Raw genomic sequence first — 19,666 nt, 5'->3', positions numbered from 1 at the left:
TCAGCTGTTCCAAAATAATGAATCCTTCTGATTTGGTCTCTTGGTCTCTTTTTTAATGAGAAATAGGTAGTTTTCAGCATAACTTTTACCAAGCTATCATCTTTAAAAGCACAGCTGCAGCAGTCATTGTCACAAGTTCCTACACCAGCCCTTTCTGCAGAGCATAAAGCATTTGCCTAAGTTATAGAAACCCTCACATGTGAAAGTCTCATTGCCAAGTTCATTGTGGCAGATTCTCCACCCTTAAAAGAACATTTTAAGTTCAGAAGAATACCTAGAAACACCTGCCAAAGAAAAATAAAAAGCCTAAGCAAAAAACCATTAGGAATGTAACTCTAAGCTGCTTCAGTGTGACAGCTAACAGTGTGATAGAAACTGGGCCACATACTCACTTTTCCTAAGATGGCTTTGACTTCCCATCTCTCCTGTTTTATTTTTGGAACCACATAAAACAACCACAAAATGAAACTTTATTCAGAAAAGTCTTATCTTGTCATCTGTTTCTCTTAGGGTTTGCATCTCTGAAATTATGTAGGACACTGCACTCAGCAATGCAGTGGAATACAAAATGTATTTTCTACAATATCCTAAGACAGACTTGAGGTAGACAAGTGTATCAGGCTCAGTAACAATCCTAAAAAGGATTGTGTGCCCCTCCTTTGCTCCTGCTCTTATACTGTCTCAAGTCCAACAGTGAGCCAGGACTCTTTACTCAAGAGGCAGAAAACTCAACATAAAAATAGAAGCTAATAGTTCTCTGTTCAAGAAACCAGAAATATGCTAGAAACAAAGAACTGGACTCTAAACAGTACTCCCAATTTACTGCTGTTAAGAGAAAAGAGGAAAGTCACAGGAAGGCATCACATTCTGCTCTTGGCAATGGTGTAGTAGAAGGCCCATTGGACATTCACATTATGCCTGTCAATTTTCAGTTATTAATATGAATACAGCAGCTCACTGCTTACTCTCATTTACAAAATACTTCTACTCCCTTGAAAACTTTTTATTAGAAATATTATCACCTAAAGTTTTTAAGGTTCATTTGAAATTGTCTCAAATACATGGAAGTTTACGCAATAACCCAATAACCCCAACTGTACAAACACCACCCTCTTAACTTAGTGCTACACATAGCATTAAAGACTTTCATTATACAAGGTCAGGAAAAGCTATATTATAAAACCTTTGTTATTTATCAAAGCTTCTCTGTTGAGCTGTAAGACCAGTTAGGTCTTAATCAGATTTTTTTGGTCCAGCTTTCTGTCCTCTGGCCACCAGACTCAGTTTACTGAACACGCAGGCTCCCTATCTTCTGAGGGATTTCCATTTGCAACAAAGGACACTGCACTGAAATAATCAGTTGCTCTTTGGGAACTTATCCACCCTTCCATCAAACTGAGTAAGTCTGTAAAGTAGTTCTTCTGGTGTCCAGCATGGGCCATGAAAACCTTTTGCCATGAGCTCAGCCTGCATCCAGATAATGTCAAGCATTACAGGCAGGTAAGAATGCTTCATTTCAAAAACATTAAATTATGCCCAAAGCATGCCACCTAAAATTGCAGGACCTGGATGACAAGGTCATCCCTATGGGGAGAAAAATCTCAAGCTGTATAACGATATAAGAAAAATAGGAAAAGCATTAGATTTGACAGCTTTGAGAGTAATGATGACTTATTTGTCCTACAGTAAATTCCTAACACCGGTAGTAAAGATGTGGAAAATGCTGTACAGCTCAAAGGAGTTAAAAATTCTTCATCACTGAGAAAGAAAGAGGTTCTTTGAGAAACACAATGGAACTCAGGTTATATCGCTCCTGTATTGGGGCTGTTTGTGCATCATCATATTGATTTCTACATGAGAGGCACCCCCAGATGTATGAAATCAAAACTACCTTGGCATTATATGAAAAGAAAATTCTTGTTTCCAAGAATGTAAAGGGCAAAGGCTCACCAGAAATTCAGGTAATGAAATTATTTAACAAATATAACGGATCCAAAGCAGGGATCCAGTCAGAAAAAGACAAAATGAAAATAAGTTGTATGAAGATAATACATGCATCCAACATATCCATTAGATATGGTCAGCTCTAGCAGTCTTTCTTACACACAGTTAAACAGCCCTGATATTTGTCATCCTAACTGTTCTGCAATAACTGTTAAATGCAAGTGTCAAGTAGCATTACCATGCCCATTTCATCTACAGAAAAAGTAAATAGAAATTATTCCTCGAAGTTCTGTCTTGTGGAACAAAAGAGATCTATTGCTTATGTAAGGAACTGATGCTCCTTTGAGAAGGAAGTAAAAAAATATTTGCGGAGAATCAAGTAGCTATTTGAATACGTTTCCATTGTTTTACCCTTGTTTCTTTCTTCTTTTTGGTAATGTTGTTTCCTAAGGGACAGGAAACATCCCAACAGGCCATGTGGGGGTGCTGTGCTCAGAACACAACTTTTCGCAGCAATAGGTTTGAATACCCACAAAATATCCACTGGCTTTCTTCAGAATTCGGACATTTACTTTGCCCAGCTACTGGCAGTCTGAAGGCTGGCAAGCCCAGGTGTCACGGCTGACAGATTCAGTACTCTCTGTCAGGCTATACACCACGCTTCATGGACAAAGCGGCAGGTATGCAAGCACTCGCTGACACGGGAAACAACCACTCTCATTAGAAACCATTTGTACGCCTATCTTTACCACGACTAGAATCCGATGCTTCAAGGATGGCCAAAACCCCAACACGAACCAGAACCGCCCCCGAAGCAGCAGCGGTCTTGCCCGAGCCGTGTCACAGCAAGAACGGCGCCTGCCATTGGGTGTGGGAACAGCAAGGCGCAACTTTCCCGCTGCGCGCCCGTCCCAGCCCGGCCGGGGCGCTCCGCGGGGCGGGGGCAGCCACAGACCCGGGCGGCGGCGGGGGCGGCCCGGTCGCACCCCGCGCCCGTGCCGCTCACCTCGGAGGCGCCTCTGGTACCGATCCAGGGACTCCTCCAGGGCGTGCTCCCCGCGGGGCGCCCGCATCAGGACGCCGCTGGCCGCCGGGGAGCAGCCGGCGCTGTCCCCCGGCACCGGGGGCTCCCCGCGGCGAGGCTGGGGGACCGTAGTTCCACCCGTTCTACCTTCCCGCGTCGGGCTCTCGGAGGAGCCACCTGCGGGGATCCCTCCGGCTTCTGGTGGCCGACCGTTGCCGTCTGCCGCCGCAGCTGAGACTAGCAACGCCAGGAATCCGTCGCGCTTCCCGACGGCGGGAATGCCTCCGCCGGGACTACAAGTCCCGGCATGCACCGCGCCGTCGGAGGCAGAGTCTCCGCCCACGGCCCACCCCCGGCAACCGGGAAAGGGTGGTCGCCGCAACCCGTCTCCCCTTTGTTGTGGATCGCGGCCGCAGTCGCGCCTGCGCACAGCACACCCCGTCCGCCTACGCCCTCGGCCTTGCGGAGGGCTCAGCGCCGGTCCCGCCACGGCCGGGGCGGATCGGGGCGGGAAGCGCCGTTTACCTCCCGCCATCGCCCGCGCGGGGATCGCCCGCTACCCGGGGAGCGCTATTGTCTGCGGGCGGCGCAGGCGCATGCGGCCCCGCCGCCGCTGGGCCCCGGCGCGTGCGCAGTGCGGCGCGGTGTCGCGGTGCCGTTAGCCGCCGCTATGTGCAGGGAATAACGCCGGGGCCGTTGCCAGAGGGACACCGAGCGCTCCGCCCTCGCTCCCGCATCCCGCGGGATGCCGGCTCGCTGAGCACCCGCTAGCGACGGCCCCTCCCCGGCGCGCGAGCCTCCTCGGAGGGGTGAGTGAGGATGGTGCTGCTGCTGCTGCCGCTGCCGCCCTGGGCTGCGGGTCGGGCGGGAGCCGTGACGGGGAGAGGGGCCGCGGTCCGCCCGGTGCCTATTGTGTCAGGAGGTACCCGTCCGCCGGGACCCGGGCGGGCTGCGGCCGGAGGAGGGGGAGGCAGCACGGTCTGGGCACAGCCCGGTCCCCCTCCCCCGTCCCCGCCGGGCCCGTAGCTTACTCCGCGCCCCCGCCTCCCTTTCCCCTCGTCAGTGCGGGGCGATCGCCGGTGCCAGGGGGCTTCGCCTGAGGCGGGACGCGGACGGCATCCCGCGTCTGGTGCTGCTGGATCCCGCTGCCCACGTCTCCCTGCCCCTTTCCGCCCGCGGGGTGCCCCCGGCACACCCACCCAGCCCCGGGGCTGCGCAGCCTCCTCTCCCGCGGGCGGATTTCCGCGGTTCCAGCGGAGACGTTTCCAGAGGTTTAATTTTTTTTGGGTGACCTTCTTTCACTGACTTCCCCGGGGCTGGAGGCAGCGTGTTTCTCCGGATTTAAAAATCAGTGACGCCCTTCGCCTGTGATGCGGCGTTCCCCCCCCGTCTCCTTAAAATAATGTCTTCTGTGAAAGGGTGATGGAGAAAAATCTGCGGGTTTCGCCTTTTCTCGTATTGCGTATTTCCACCCGACGAGTCAGGTCCCCTGCTTCCGAAAATATTCTCTCGAAGGCGTGAGCTTTTCCTTTTTTCGAGGCCCTTCCCGGGAAAAACATGAAATCAGGGTTTTTGTCCTCGGCGGCGAGGAGCAGCCCGGGCCCACTTTGTGCGCCTGCCGTGGGGACGAACGGGTTACTGCGCTAACAAAAACCCGATGGCGATTTTCGAGCAGAAAGCGGCGTCGCAGCGGAGGAAGCGGGCGGGAGGGGCGGGGCGGGGGCGCTCCCCGGGCCCCGCTGCGCCCCGCGGCCGCCGGGCATGGGGCCGGGGGCCGGGCGGGCACGGCGTGCGCTGCCTGCCAGCGCTGGCCGCCGTCTGCTGAGCGCTTTTTCAGCATAAGCCGACAATTAGCGCATCAGTGCTCGCGGCTTGATGGAAAAAAAAAAAAAAAAAAAAAGAGATGTAGATGGTATGCTGATGAGTTGTGTGTACATAAGGATTGCGTTATTGTGACAGGAGATTAGATAGCATCCACTGATCTGCACTTGGAGGAAATTATTTTCTTCCCTGTGAAAGCAAAGGTACTCATAAAATATTTAAGTACTTTGAAAGAATAAAGCCTGTTCTAGCACTGCGATGATCATCTTTTCTCCTTTGGAATGCCATTCAAGGCTTTGTGACAGCGTTCTTGGCCCTGGGCTTGCATCTGCAAAATGATATGTGGGATGGGACAGTTTTTGTAAACTGAACGGAGACATGATTACATATGCTGTGATTTCCTATGATTAATTTCCTCTGGGAATTACTTTATGTCCAGATGCTGAGACATGCTGAGAAGTCTGTCTTGCTAAACTCTGCTGATATGGAAACTCCTCAACTTTCAATTTTATTTAACAAGGAAAAAGTTAAACATAAACACTGCAAAGAATCTCCCTTCACTCTTTATCGCTTTGTAAAACACTTTTTCACCTTCATGTAAATGTTCTGTTCTTGTTGGCTTTATTTTCCCTTTGTCTGATGGAGGTTAGGGAGGCTGGCTGAATAGAGAGAATAGTGCAGCTGGGGATACAAGGAATTTTGTCAAAATCTCAAGAATTTTGAAGTTATTTGGAATGGATCAGATTAAAATGCTTTCTTTAATTCTTTTGAAGAGAAACCTTCTAAGTTGTTACCAAACTTTGGCATGACAGTGCATTGTTTGGGGAGTGGTTTTGACATATGACTATTTCCCATCTCTAATCTGACTTTTGAAAAAAACAGTGGGTTATTTCTGTATTGAGTTTCATCTGCTGTAATGGACTTGACAAGCAAAATTTCTTAAAAAGTCTGGTGATAACATACAAGCCAGAAAAGCTCCAGCTTATGAAAATGAACTGGAAAAGTCTATGTTCAGTTGTAGGTGAGAGCTTGGAAGCTTTGTCAAATACCTGGAATGAAACCCAAGGAGTGAGAAGTTGCAGAAGTGGATTTTGCAGTACCATTTCCAGTTCTTGGCATTGCAGGGAGAAGGTATTTAATGTGTATTGATATCATAGTATCTCCTTGATTTTCCTAACAGGACAGTTTCCATGTTAGCACTGCTTTTCTTAGCTTTGCAGGCAGAATGGAACTGAGATACAACAGATTGTTTTTACTTTAGCTAGAAAGCAAAGAAAAGCTGTGAAATTCTGGTTTTCCTTTAGAAAATTCTGAACTGAAGCATCAGATATGGAATACATGCATATAGGACGTTTTCTACAAGTAAATTCTCTCTGCTTCTAGCTCTTGTGAGATTGTAAAAGAACACAATGGCACTTCTCCCTATTTGAAGAATATGCATAATGTGGAAAAATTGATTGTGTTGTGACCAAGAGAGTGCTATTTGAGTAAAGGAAGTTGTTTCTGACTGTGGCATGGAGCTTTAAGTCTTCTAGCTGAGAACTGAGGTTGGATGTCAGTATCTCCTCTAAGGTGCACATCTTCACTGTACTGATTGGGCCTGTGGGGGCCTTTCATTGTCTGTAGGTTTGTAATGCTCTCACCAAAGGCCTGTGTGTCTTCCGTTCTAGTATTGATCCTTGCATGTATCCATGCATTTTCGAGGGACTGGTCTACTGAGAGCAGCTGCCTTCAGTGCTCAGTGCTGATGTTTCCCTGGATCACAGTCCAGCTAGGGTATTGAATGGGGCAGGTGTCATGGGGAAAAGTACTATGTGATGAGGTGACTTAAACTGTAACAGAATGCATGCAAATAAGGGTGGGAAGAGAGTTGTTTAAACAACTTCCTGTGTGTCTGTTCTACAGTTATACATTCATAAAAATATTAAAATAAATTGCAAATGCTTAGTTCTGTCTTGTAGTTTAGTTTCTCTGACTCTACCACCAAAAAGCTGGGCGGCTGTTTTTATTATACGGATGCAGTTGTGGGTAGAGTGATCTTTTTAGCTAAAATTGTGTTTCACCTTCAAAAGCCCTTATATTTTAAATTGGTATGTATATAATTTTTTATCTTATGTCAAAACCAGCTTGTCATAGAGGTTTTAAACAAAAGCCACAATTATATTTTAGTATATTGCTGATGTAATTAGATTTCAGGTGGGGAGACCTGTGTTTGGGAATGTACTCAGTGCTGCACCACTGAAATTGAAGTGTGTTCTGCCAGCTCTTAGGTTATGGGGGAGAAGTAAGGGAGTGGGGTGGATATTAAAGAGGCTGACTAGTTGTTCTCCTATCTTAATGGCTCTGTGTGGAGTATTCCCAGTTACTCCCTTCTCTTTGGGTATGGTACAGCATGGCTGCACTGCTTTGTTGCAGTGACTCTGGTAGTTTACGAAGTACGTGAGAAGTTAATTCACTCCACTAACCCAGGAGAACACTATTTCTTTTCTTTTTGCTTTGCTCTTTTTTTTTTTCCCCTTCCTTCCTTGGATTAGCAAATTGAATTATCTTGTTGTGTAGTCAGATGAGTGCCAGAGCAAGTTTACAGAATGGGGTCAGCAGTGTCAAGCCAGGAAGAGGGGAATACTCATTTTTCCAGTAGCAAAGATAGATACATTTAATCTGCTTTACTGTCCTATCTGGCTGTCCCTTGCACTATTGCAGGCTACTGCGGTCAGACAGGAGGTGGGTTATGTATTAATCCAAGAAAACAAAAAGTTAAGATAGATAGTGGGTTTGTTCTGTTGGTCTTTATTTGAGGTCCTTAATATGTAAAATATCCACAGCCACAGACTAAACATTCAGAATCTATCTCTAGAAGAAAAAAAATTTATCACTGTAAAGTAAATGTTAAAAAAGGGAGGACGAGTAGTTCTGTTAAGCATTGTGGCCTTTGTACTAGGATAAGCGGGATTTTTGCTCCAGGCTAATGTTGGTATCTTCTCTTCTCCTTTATGGAATTTTGGGATGTAAAGTTTCAAGTATTTTCATAGTTTTGTCTCTCCTATTTACTAGTTTTGAAGTATGTGGGTTTTGTGAATTGTAGGAAGGTTCTAGTAGGTAGGGGTTTTGAGAAAGGTGGGTTTTTAAATTCAAAACTGAGATTAAAAAATAGTTTTTTTTTTTAGTCCTTGAATAGTATGTGATAAATTTTTCACATGTGAGCACAGCAAAGCCCAGCTTTGTTTTTCCTTCTCTTTTTCGCCTCTGATAAATTGCTAGTGAAAAAATGGACTTCTCATTGGCTAGGTGCTTTTCAGAGCTTCTGCATCACCCGCTGGTGGGTCTAGTGAGCTGACTCAAATCCAACAACGGCAGCCCTCTTACCTTCTTGCTCCTTTGGTTGGTTTTGCTGCTTTTATTGCAAGGTTTGGTGTTCTTGTAATAGAGTTCTCTATTTACTTGTTTCCATTCTTTTGAACTGAAATGTTTTATATTCTGATCCAGTCAGTGAAACTTAAGAGGGTATTGTCCTTGACAAATAGCTGAGTCTTCTGAAGTCTGTGTGGTGCGTTTTCCAGATCTCATTTTGCTCTTCATTCCAAATAAAATTCTGGTTCTGCTCATTTTGTTTCTTTCCAGGAAGAACTGCAATTAATGAGCTTTTCAAAGACATAATAACAGAAGTGGTGCCACTCCCTGGCGTTTCCAAGATGTTTCTTTGTGCATGGGGTATTTAGTTAGTCTTCAGCTGTGGCATACGAAAAACTTGTAATCAATCCATTAGCAAATCATTGTGGTCTGAAAGTAGTGATACACTCAGTGCATTTAATCAGATGTACTTGCAACTTTTCCCTCAAAATTACATGCCCAAATAATTTTGTTGATGATCTTTCTATTCATTTGCAAATATTTGCCCATCTAAATATGCATTCTATTCTGTGTTCAAAACCAAAGCCTTTTCAATTTTGTCTTATTTGTCTTCTTGAAGTGAATTGCACTTCAGAATTAGGAAGAAAAATTCAGGAAGTTAGAGTGTCATGATACCTTTTCAGTTTTCTTATGAGCATACTTCCTGCTTTCATTAATCCTACCTTCTCTTCTCTGTACCCTGTAACCTGGCTGATTATTTAGCCCTATGGAACTGGATCATCACAAGAATCTTGATGTCAGGAATTATTCTACTTAACTTCACAATGTCATTTACTAATCTGAAAACTCTTAAAGGGTAATAGTGTGGTTTTACTTCTCTTTTTTCCCCCTTTCGAATCTTCCTTAAAGTGGCCACATAGATGGACATTTGTTGATTTATACCCATTTTCTTTTCTCCAAGTATAGGTATAACCTGGTGCCAAGGTAGAGTTGAAAGGGGTGCAAGCAATATTTCTTGCTTTCTGCTGAGGCATTGCTAGCCTCCCATCTATTTTCTGCCTCAAACTTTTGAGTCGGGTGTAGTTTCTCTTAAGGATTGTTCCTTCCACTTGGTCTTCATTTCTTCAACTGAGTCTTGAATAGGCAATTCAGTAAAAATGACCTAATTTCTTATTCATGTTCAGCAATATATCAGCTTAATTAAATAATTAAAGTCTTAGTTTTCTACAATTTGTTTTACTGCAAAAAAGCTGTCCCAGTTTTTTGAGAATAATGATGATTACTCTTCTGGTCATTCATCTCCTCTTTCTTTAAGTGGTCATGTTTTCTTTTTATTGCACTTGGTTTCCAGGGAGTATAGTCAGATAAAATAAGGGTGAAACCCTTCTTGTAGGAATGACTTTTTGAGGTGATTCGCTAGTCAAAAACACAGCTTGAATTTTAGCTTTAATTTGACTGTGACACTGGCTATTGCAAATATTTCTTTAATTTTAAGCAGAAATTAGTCAGGAAGCCTTTAAGGAGCAACTGAGAGCCCAGAACTTGTTAGCTTTTGCATTAGCAAAGAGTTTTGAAGAACGATATTAACTTGTTGACATAAGAATTAATGGAACCTGTATATTTTTTTTCATGTTACAGATAATACTGGCTTTGGTGATCATTTTGTGTTTGTTTTACTTTTACAGTTCTTGTTGATAAACATAATAAAAGGTCTTTTTCAAAAACTCTTTTTCTTCTAAGTGTTGTGCAGTCATCATGCTCTCATAGTGATTAAAACATCATGCTGATTATTTTATTGGGCCAGATTGGTGATAATTGGGTAGAGCCTTTATTTTGATGAAGTCATTGTAGACTTGAATCTTGAACAGCCTTAGTGAAATTAATTAGTTCTAAGTATGCCATAATTCCTGCCTGATTGTTTAGGTAAGTGTTTTTAGTTTCAACTTCTAGCATTTTGATCACAAATTCTGTAGCATATTTTTAATGAATTAAATCCTAATTAAACAGCTTTTAAATTCATCTTGTGATCTCCTTTTAGAGAAGCTCCAGTCCTAATATATTACAAGGAATCCTATGCCTAACTATTTGTTGCTCAGTGCTCTTCTGAGTGGTGCAATTGCATCTCCACAGATATATGAGTCCTGCAGATACATATTACGTGGCATATCAGAAAAAGGCATGAACTCCTCAAGGTCTGAAATGAAGATTGGAAGCATATGAGTGTTTTTCATCTGAAAACAGATTCCTGATTGAGAGAATTTTCTCCAGTTGTTTTATGGGGAGCTGCAATGAGGCTTCTGATGAACATGCTTTTTTTTTGTTGTTGTTTTGTTTTGTTTTTTCTTCTGTTCATAGTACTGTGTGGCTTTGTTCTCTTCAGTTTTTGTCATAGTTGGAGAACAGTAAGAAAGATAATGTTGCTGGCACAGAACAGAAATTAGTCAGTAGGAGTATTATGAAAAAGAATAAGTATTTAAAAGAAGAACACTACCCAAAACCAAAACAAAATTAGAAGAAAAGAACACCAATAATAAGCAATGGAAAAATACGTTTGCACAAAAATGTCCAGTTGAGCTTAAGCTTGGATATAAATTCAATCAATCACTTGAAGGCCCAGATATGGTTGCAAACTTTTTTAAAATTCTTTTTTAAGTTTGACAATAACAATACTTGAAATAAGGTAGCCATTGGAGAAAATGTATCATTGTTTCTGTACTCATAGTTTGCCACTTGATGCTGAATCTTTATATCCTGTATTTTTGTTGGCTCTTTTTCTCATTCTGAATTTTATTTTTGGCTTCCTTGAGCATGGGTAAGTTTCTGTCTGCCCCAGATCTTAGTGCAGTCAGTGAATCTTCAGGTGCTGCAGATTACATCTGTGTATGGCAGGATCTGTTTTTACACAGCAACACAGAGCCCAATATAATTCTGTTGCATTATATTCTTTAGCTTGCTGTAGGAAGTTTATTGCTTGTCATTAACCAATATTGTCTTCTTCTATTTTCCTGAACTAAATACTACTTTCTCCAGTATTTGAAACTTCTAAATAACACATAATTGTCTTGCATACCGGATGTGTAATTTTTCTACCATCCCTTAAACAAACACACTTTGCTTTTCTCCATTTTTGTGGCCTGATTGCATTTTCTTTAGCACACTTTATTGGCAACTGTCAAAGTTAAATGTGTTAGGTGTTGTGTTGTTGAAGCTGCAAATAGCAACAGTCACCTTCCCCCTTAGGGCAGACTGATACTCCAGAGTCTGGTTTGTATTGAACTCTTGGAGGGTTGTCATTGCACGGGGCTTGTTTCAAAATGCTGCCTGGTTACTGGCTTTGAGGAGGTCACTGTAACAGAACAAGGAGCTAAGTTATGCAGCCTTTCAATCACCTTTCAATACCTGCATGTAGTTGAAGCGTTTTAAAGGTTTTTTTTTTTTAATTCATCAGGGTTTGTGTTCTAGTGTGTTAAGAAGTGAGAAATTTCTTTCTGCCAGTTTCTGATGTTGCTTTTGGTCTTAAATCTAACTTACCTCATTTATGTACCCCACACAATAACCATTTTCAATTGGTTTGGCTAATATAGCTGGTATTTACTTGAATGTCTAACAATATTAATTCCTTTTGATGTCTGGACAGACTATAGCATATAATAAATGTGAAATGTGACAGTGCCACATTTGAAATGTGGCAGTAAAAATAAAGGCTGAACCATCAAGACGTGAGAGTGAACCAGGAAGTCATGAGTTATTTGTTGTCCAGTTTAGGCAAATGGGAACCTTTAATTTCATTTTAAAGCATGAATGTTATCAAGTATGCTACTATTTTTTGCATGGTTAATAAAATTAATTCAAACAGCATTGTGGGACAATCCTAGTTTAAAGACGTTAAGATCCTTGAGTTCTTGGATTTTGTGAGTCTTTCCCTTTTTACAGTTTTATTGCAAAACCAAGAAAAGCATTAAGCCTTGCTATTTTTATCTGTTGTGGTTTTTGAGGGACAATGCCACTGATCTTCAAAAAATTATTCAATAATGTCCATGTATTGTTTTATTTATATCGTTATTTCCATAGGAATTCTTCCTTTCTATTCATGGTACTTACTCACATTAGGGATGTCTGATCTAAAACAGATTTAGAAGACCAACTGCATTAGTGCATCATGAGATGAGAGACTAAAGATTTGATCATTGGGTGTCTTATAAAACATGGTTGAGCAAGTGAAAAAATAATAAAATTACACACTGAAACATTTTAGAAAGTATGTCGTTTTAATCTGTAATGGATAAATATGAAAATCTACTTTATATTTGAATAGAAATTATGGTGAAGCACTGGAACAGGTTGCCCAGGGAAGTGGTGGATGTCCCGTCCCTGGAGGTGTTCAAGGCGAGGTGGGAACCTGAGCAACCTGGTCTAGTGGAATGTGTCCTGCCCATGGCAGGGGGATTAGAACTTTTTGATCTTTGAGGTCCCTTCCAACCCAAGCTATTCTGTGATTCTCTATTAATAGTCCTTACAGTTCCTACAGATTTGTTTAAATATAAAAAGTCCTATGAGGCTTAGGGGTATTTGGTGTAATTGCCTTGTGTTCTCGTAGCAGCCTAAGCAGAGCTTGCTACTGGCTGTCCTGGTCCTGCTTCTCCCCTTTTCTGCCACTCTCACCTGCGCAGCCTTGCCCCTTTTGCTTTGGTCCTATCCTGGTGTGTAGCTTCTGGGCATCATTCACTTGTTTATGGGAGTGGAGAAGAGCACAAGGGTTACTCTGTGGCGAGCTGAACATTGAAATAACCCAGCTCAGCTGCACAGGCACGTGTGGCCTGCAGCTGTGGCAAAGGGAGAAGTCCTGACTTTATGGTTGGGGTGGGGCAAGAGGGCTGGGATCCTGACAGCATAGAAATGGCTTGAGCTAATACGGAACTGCAGGTTCTTCTCTTTAGCATTTATTTGGTGAGGCTTAAAACTGCCCTTTTGCCTGTCGACTGAATCTTCAACACTAGGATTTGAAAATAAGTCAATACTGTGAAGTTCTGGACATGCAAGCAAGTTATGACAGGGTATCTTAATCTGTGTATTAGTGTTGTCAGTATAGATTAATTAGATAGTATATATTAATTGTGCATAGTAACTCCTGTTCCATAGCAGATGCAGGGAACACAAGGTACTTCACAGAAAGCAGGCTTCTTGAGATCTGCTGCAAGACAAGTGTGTATGCAGGAGCTGCTAATAAGGAAGAGGTGCCACACTATAAATTTCACATCCCATACTGTTCTTATATTTATATCTCTAAATTTAATTAAGCTACCTTCCCCATTTCAGCTAGTAAAACTTAGGCACAGACTGCTTCCCTCTCATAAATTCTGCATACACTGGAATTTTACCAAATATTAAAAGCTGTGCAGAATCTGAAAATGTGTTTTCTTTCTCTCTAACCAAACCTACAAAAATATCTGAAAAGCACTTTGAAGTTGAGGATAAATTTTGAATAAAAATCAGTCTTTTGAGCTCTGTTGTTCTACTTAGAGTGAAAATACAGATGATAAAGACTAATTGTTTTGTCATAATTATTGAGTATTCTTTTATTTTTTCAGCTGCATTTCTGTCTGCAAAAGATTGCAAGTTGTTAGTTACTGGTATATTCTAGACCAGCTGTTTTCTAACTGTATAGTTCAACTTCTGTGGATGTATTGGTGGACACAGTTGGACCATCATTAATGAAACATCTCTTTAATGAATTATGGTGCTTTTGTGTTTATCTTGCAATGCCATGAGAATGCACTCATTTTGTTAAAAATGCTTTTGTGCCTGGATGGGGTGGCCCTTAACTTGCTCATCTTGGGGACCAAGTACAGGGAATGTTTGTATTTTTTCTCTCCCTCCCTCTAGTGTGCAGTAGTACATGGCTTGTGCAGTCAAGGCTAAAGGGAAGAGAAACCCCATTTCTGAAATTGTGGCATCATTGGGAAAGCGCTTAGCCTTTGATTTGAAGTCAAGCAATCATATTAGGATAAATTGAAAAACATACGCGGGAGAACAAGTAATGTCTGGTTTCTTAGGGATGTGTCCTGCATCCCAAACTGTACTGAATCTCAACAGGCACATGAGCTCACTCTTGTTGTGTGGGGAAAATAACTTGTTCTGTTTCCCACAATGTTCTGTGGGGGAAAATAACTTGAGTGCAAATGCCCTTCAAAGGCAGTGAGAACACAAAGGAGCCGTGTGAGCACAGGTCAGCCAGCAGGCTGTAAGGAGCTGGGGATTGTTGAATTTATAGCACAGTGTTTCTAGTGGAACAACAGACTTGTTCTTTTGAACTTGTTCTGCTCTGCTCTCCATTTTCCTGAAGCTTTTAGAAGCTTTGTAACTCTGAAATCTCCAGCTCTCTAAAGCTTGCTGTTGGGAGGAATGATTGGTAGAAACAAAATGTTTGCTTAAGCCTAACTTCCTCAGGTAACTAAAAATGGTTTCAGTAAGAGTTTTAATTGCTAACTGTAGAAAAGAATGCATTTTTAGAGAGAATACATTTTTGAAAAACCCTGATGCACAGGAACTTCCACCTGAACATGAGGAAAAACTTCTTCGCTGTTCAGGCACCTCACACTGGAACAGATTGCCTGGAGAGGTTCTGGTCTCCATCACTGAAGGTACTCAAGAACTGTCTGACACAATCCTGTGCCATGTGCTCTAGGATGACCCTTCTTGAGCAGAGAGGTTCGACCAAGCATTGCACTTGAAGTTCTTCCAACCTTACCCGTTCCAAGATTCTATGAAACATAGAATAATTTAAAGAATATACAGGATGTGAATTGTTCCAGCCTTTAACAATGGAACTCATAATGGTCTGTCTTAATCAACTTCTTATGCTCTTGTCCATATTTAGTTCTATCTTAAAATGTTGTAAAATATTTTTGGTTAACCAGAAGATTATTTCTCTACTGTTGCAGCATGGTCAGCGTTGCTTAACACAGCAGCTGAGCTTAACGGAGTTTGAAGTATAATCTTTTTGTTGGAGACATAAAATGAGTAACTTCCATATAAGTGTGGGTACTTCTTAAACTAAGAAAAGTCCAAGCATTCATGCTTGTTCACTAAAGTGCATACAAAAAGCATGACTTGATCCCTGTTGGTGAATGGGGTTACAGAATCACTTCCTCTTGTTTGGTTTGGTGCTTGGAGAAGTATGTGTAGTTTGGAGTTCTTCCCATTTAGCCTTCCCTTTCACATCTCTTTTTTTTTTTTCCTTTTTTTTTAAGGTGAAAAGTTATTAAACTTACAATGGAAAATCTATATTGATTTCTTCCCATAGATTCCTCCAGACTTCTGTCTATTGAAAGACACACATTCATTTAATAGTCTTTAAATATATTTGTTGTATGATACTAATAAAAGCATTTTCCAGTGGTCTCCAAGTATTCTGAAATTAATCAGATTTTTGTTTTAGCATTTTGCGAAATATGTGCTAGTGTACTGAATCAAGTTTAAATCCCCAGTCATTGTTAAACCGGCTTATAAAGTCCACATGAAAATAGTCTGCTTACCTAGCAGTGAGGACTCCTGATTATGAGGAGGGGTTGTAATCTACCTGCTCAAACAAGTTCTTGCATAAAAATGTTGAGCTCTATATGCACTCTGAAAGTTTATTTTGATAATTCACTTTAAACTGTTTAATCACATTTAGTAAATAAGAGATAACAGAAGAAATAGAATTAAGACTTACCATGCTAGTAGCTACATTCCTCTTTGTTGGCTGCACACAGGAAAGGAGTGTGTAGGCACCACAAGCAGATGTGGAATAGCTTCTTTGTGGGGAAGCAATTTACTTTTAAAATGTTTGCAATAAGTGGAAAGGATCATTAAAAGCATGGGTATTCTTAGCATTTGTGCAAATGTCTTACGCTGCTCTCTGGCTTGCTGAATTTCTAATACTGTTGTTTTGACATCTGTTTTTGTGTGATCATACATTGAGAAAGTGTTTGTTACATTTGGTACCTTTCAGTCTCATTTCATGGGAACGAGAGAGATAGGAGGACAAACATTAAAGAAATGCCATATTCCAAACTGCAAGATTAGATTTCTTTTGGACTATTTGGTTTCTGATTAAAGAACCAAACAAATAATTGAAATGTAAGGCATTTAAGCCTTCTTCTACTCAGTTTTTATATGAATCTCCAGGAAGAGGACTTCCCATCAGGAAAAGATTCATTCTAAAAATGAAGTCTAATGTTTTTGTCTGATATTGAAAAATGCTGGAAAAAAATCTGATCTCTTTACATCAGAGTTACCATGCTAAGTTTTAAATAATTTTGATTTTAAGCTTGTCCTGATGTTAATTACTTCACAGAGTACCCATGTAGCTCAACATAATTATGGCACAGAGTTATTTTTATGCTTTATGCATGCACACACACTCTGCCTCTCTTCAGGCAGTGAAGATTGCCTAGAGCAAACATCTCTTGCAACTTTAAGGCTAAAGTTTGAGCTTTTGCTAGCTTTGTAAAATAAGTTCATCCAACTTTTTTTTTTTTAACCTTTTTTTTTTTTTTTAAATGTAGGGCTTGTGTTACTGATCTTGGAACAAACAACTCAGTGTATTTCCAAGAAAAATACATCTGTGTAAAAAGCTCTAAAGCATTCCATTAGGGAGAGAATAGAATGTATCAAATGTTTTGTGTGGAACATGATAAATGTTTTTTATGTTACAGTGGAGGTGTAGCAAAGAATAATATTTGAATGCCTTTTTGGAGTTATGTATCTGTATTGCTATGAATGGATGTGGAGATTGATAACTTCGATATCAAGAATTGTCCTCCATCACTTCCACTTTCAAGTTCTGTGTACTCATGCATTGTGTCAAGAAGTAAATGGGAATTGAAAGGAGAAAGGTAGATAATAAAACTACTTCAGTACATGCTTTTCTTTGGAAAGTAAACTTATCTTTATACCCACAAAATAAATAATTCCTAGTATGAAGGAAGCAAAACAAAATTGTATTGCCTTGAATGTAATTTAATCTTACAAAATATCTTGAGTCACAGACTAAACCCCATATATTTCACAATTTTGGGGAAAGTGAAATCACCACCCTTGGGAGGTTAAGAGGTCCAGTTTTATTTGCAAAAAAATGCTGTTTGTTTTTTCAGTAGTGCTCAGGGCTGTGGTCAGTACTTGGCCAATTGAAATAAAACCACCTCATCACACACAGCCCACAAAATCACTTGAAATATGCCTCGATGAAGGCTCTGTGAATAGGAACTGGAAGAGGAGGACTTGACTGCTTCTTTTAAGATTGCATTCTGCCTGAGTGCCATGCCTGATTTGTATTTGTTTATTTCTTAATTTTCCTGTTTGGTAATCTCAGCAATAGTGTAGTGTGATATGGAAGAGAGGGAAAGGAAGGATTTCTGTAGCTTTCATCACAGGGAGCTTTTTCTCAAAGATGATTTGGCTATGATTTCTTTGGCTGGCTTGCCACAATAGTTTCTAAAGGCTACTTATCAGATATACTGTTTTATTAGCATGGTTGGTGTGCTAATCTCTCCAGAGATGATCTCTTATGACCATGTGAAATAGGGAATTTTTAAAATAATTTCTTTTATGCAATTCCTTAATCTGAATGAGAGTGATGGATAAAAAAATGAACACTCAATTGTTTAAACATAAATTAAGCTACTCTTATAAGCAGTTATTAGCCTTTATTTTAGCTGTTTATTGAGAGCAGCTTTTGGAAAGTATTGCTGTTCACTGTGGGGTGGCTGCAGAGAAGTACATTCACAAAAATCAATTTTTTGTTAATGATTATAAAGATTAGGAATGCGAAATGTCTTTATTGTCTTATATCAAGGAATAAAACAGGATAATTCTTTCAAGTCTTAACAGTTTTATCCTAGTGGCCAATAACAGAGTAAGTTTTAATGTTTAGATAGGATAACTTCAAAGGAAAAATTCTTCAGGTTCTTCTCATTACTGTAAGAACAGTATATGTATAAAAAGGCTTATGATTGTTGTTTAAGACTATATTCATGTACAATAACTGTCCTAAGCAAAGTTTTCTAATCGGGCTAAGGATTTGCTTGTTTACCAGTATTCTCTGTAAAGATAACCCAGTATTTTTATTTTTTTTTGTCACCTTGGTGTAGGACTTTGTTTCAATCTGCTGTTTTTAATGCCATTTGCTCTCTTAGCTTCTACTAGGAATTGTGATATGTTGTTTCTTTTCCCCCTTCATAGTTTTACAACTTATTTTTCTTTTGAGGGTAGTGACTTAGCCACTACACCTGCCAGTTCCCTCTGGACCTGCACGTCTCACATCAGATTCAATTGACTTGTGCACCTTCAGGTTCTTTAGGTGATCTTGACCCTGATCTCTGATTGTTTTTCAATCTCCCAGTCCCTGCCCTTGTCTTCTGTGACTTGGGTCGTGTGGCTGGAGCTTTTGCTGGTGAAGAGCAGGGCAAAAAAGTGGTTGAGTGCCTCAGCTGTCTCCGTATCCTAGGTAACTAGGTCACTCTTTTCCTTCTGGAAAGGGCCCACATTTTCTCTAGTATTTCTTTTTTCTTGACATAGCCAAAGAAACTTTTCGTGTTGCGTTTGGTGTTGCTGGCCAGATTATTCTATTAGGGCACTAGCTTTCCTCACCTGATCCGTGGCTGTTCATGCAGTATTTCTGCCAAGCTCCTTATCCTTGCTTCAGTCCTCTATAGGCTTCTTTTTTGAGTGAGCTTGGGTTTGTCCAGAAGCTACTTTTCATCTGTGTGGGTCTCCTGGCAAATCTGCCCAACTTCCTCTCTGTAGGGATGCATCTCTTCTGAACTTGGAAGATGTGATCCTTGAATATTGATGAGCTTTCTTGAACCCCTCTTTTCTTCAGGGCTGTTTCCTACTCTAAGGAAGAGACTGAAGATCTCTGGAGAGGCCAAAGTCTGCTTTCCTGAAGTCCTTAGGGCAGCGAGCTTTCTGTCCATCCTCCTTAAGGGCTGCCCTAAGGATCTTAAACTAACTATTCTGTGGAGCCAAGGCTGTCCTTGAGCTTCATATTCCTCTCCTTGTTGATGTGAACAAGGTCCACCAGCCCCTCTTTGTTGCTCCTCTAGCACTCGCAGAATGAAGTTATGATCAGTGTGTTCCAGGAACCCTTCCGTGTTATCCCTCCAACAGACACTGGGATGGTTGAAGTCCTCCATGAGGACCTGGATTTGTGAATGTGAGGACACTGCTGTCTGTCCATTGAGGGTGCTTTATCTGCTCAGTCTTACAGGTTGAATGAAGCAGGCACCCACTATAATGACACCTGTTCCTGCCCTCCTTTTAATCCTGATCCATAAGCTCTCAGTCAGCTCCTCATCCAACCCCAGGTGGAGCTCCATGCTGGTTTCTGATATGGAGGGTGATACCCCTTTGTTTTTGCCTTGCCTATCATTCCTAAAGACCCTGTATCTTTTCATTCTAACACTTCAGTCACAGAAGCCATCCTACCACGTCTCTCTGATGCTTTCCTGTCAACTGTAGTTCAAATGCCTCTTCACCAGCTTG

The 19,666-nt window shown here is 41.3% G+C and overlaps 2 protein-coding genes across 14 annotated transcripts in view; one reads left to right on the top strand and one right to left on the bottom strand.

Moving 5' to 3' along the window:
• SDCCAG8 (SHH signaling and ciliogenesis regulator SDCCAG8) overlaps nt 1-4,109 on the bottom strand; it is a 104,703-nt gene extending 100,594 nt beyond the window's left edge. The window contains exon 1 of one of the 4 annotated variants that reach the window (XM_059841460.1): nt 4,000-4,109. Coding sequence is in view for 3 of the 4 variants with exons in the window: in XM_059841458.1 (XP_059697441.1) it covers nt 2,951-3,017 (67 nt within the window). In the remaining variant the exon portion in view is untranslated. Of the gene's footprint in view, nt 1-2,950; nt 3,335-3,493; nt 3,530-3,999 lie in introns of those variants that run through there. The other 3 variants (XM_059841459.1, XM_059841458.1, XM_059841457.1) reach the window with 3 other exon arrangements.
• CEP170 (centrosomal protein 170) overlaps nt 3,412-19,666 on the top strand; it is a 95,818-nt gene continuing 79,563 nt past the window's right edge. For 4 of the 10 annotated variants that reach the window (XM_059841456.1, XM_059841450.1, XM_059841454.1 and 1 more), the window contains exon 1: nt 3,412-3,777. The gene's annotated coding sequence lies outside the window, so the exon portion shown is untranslated. The remainder of the gene's footprint in view (nt 3,778-19,666) is intronic. The other 6 variants (XM_059841447.1, XM_059841446.1, XM_059841455.1 and 3 more) reach the window with 4 other exon arrangements.

This window comes from Haemorhous mexicanus, chromosome 3 (assembly GCF_027477595.1).
Source record: "Haemorhous mexicanus isolate bHaeMex1 chromosome 3, bHaeMex1.pri, whole genome shotgun sequence".
NCBI classification, from domain to species: Eukaryota; Metazoa; Chordata; class Aves; order Passeriformes; family Fringillidae; genus Haemorhous; species Haemorhous mexicanus.
Note: the sequence above shows the minus strand (reverse complement) of the source record. Positions and strands in the feature narration are given on the sequence as shown.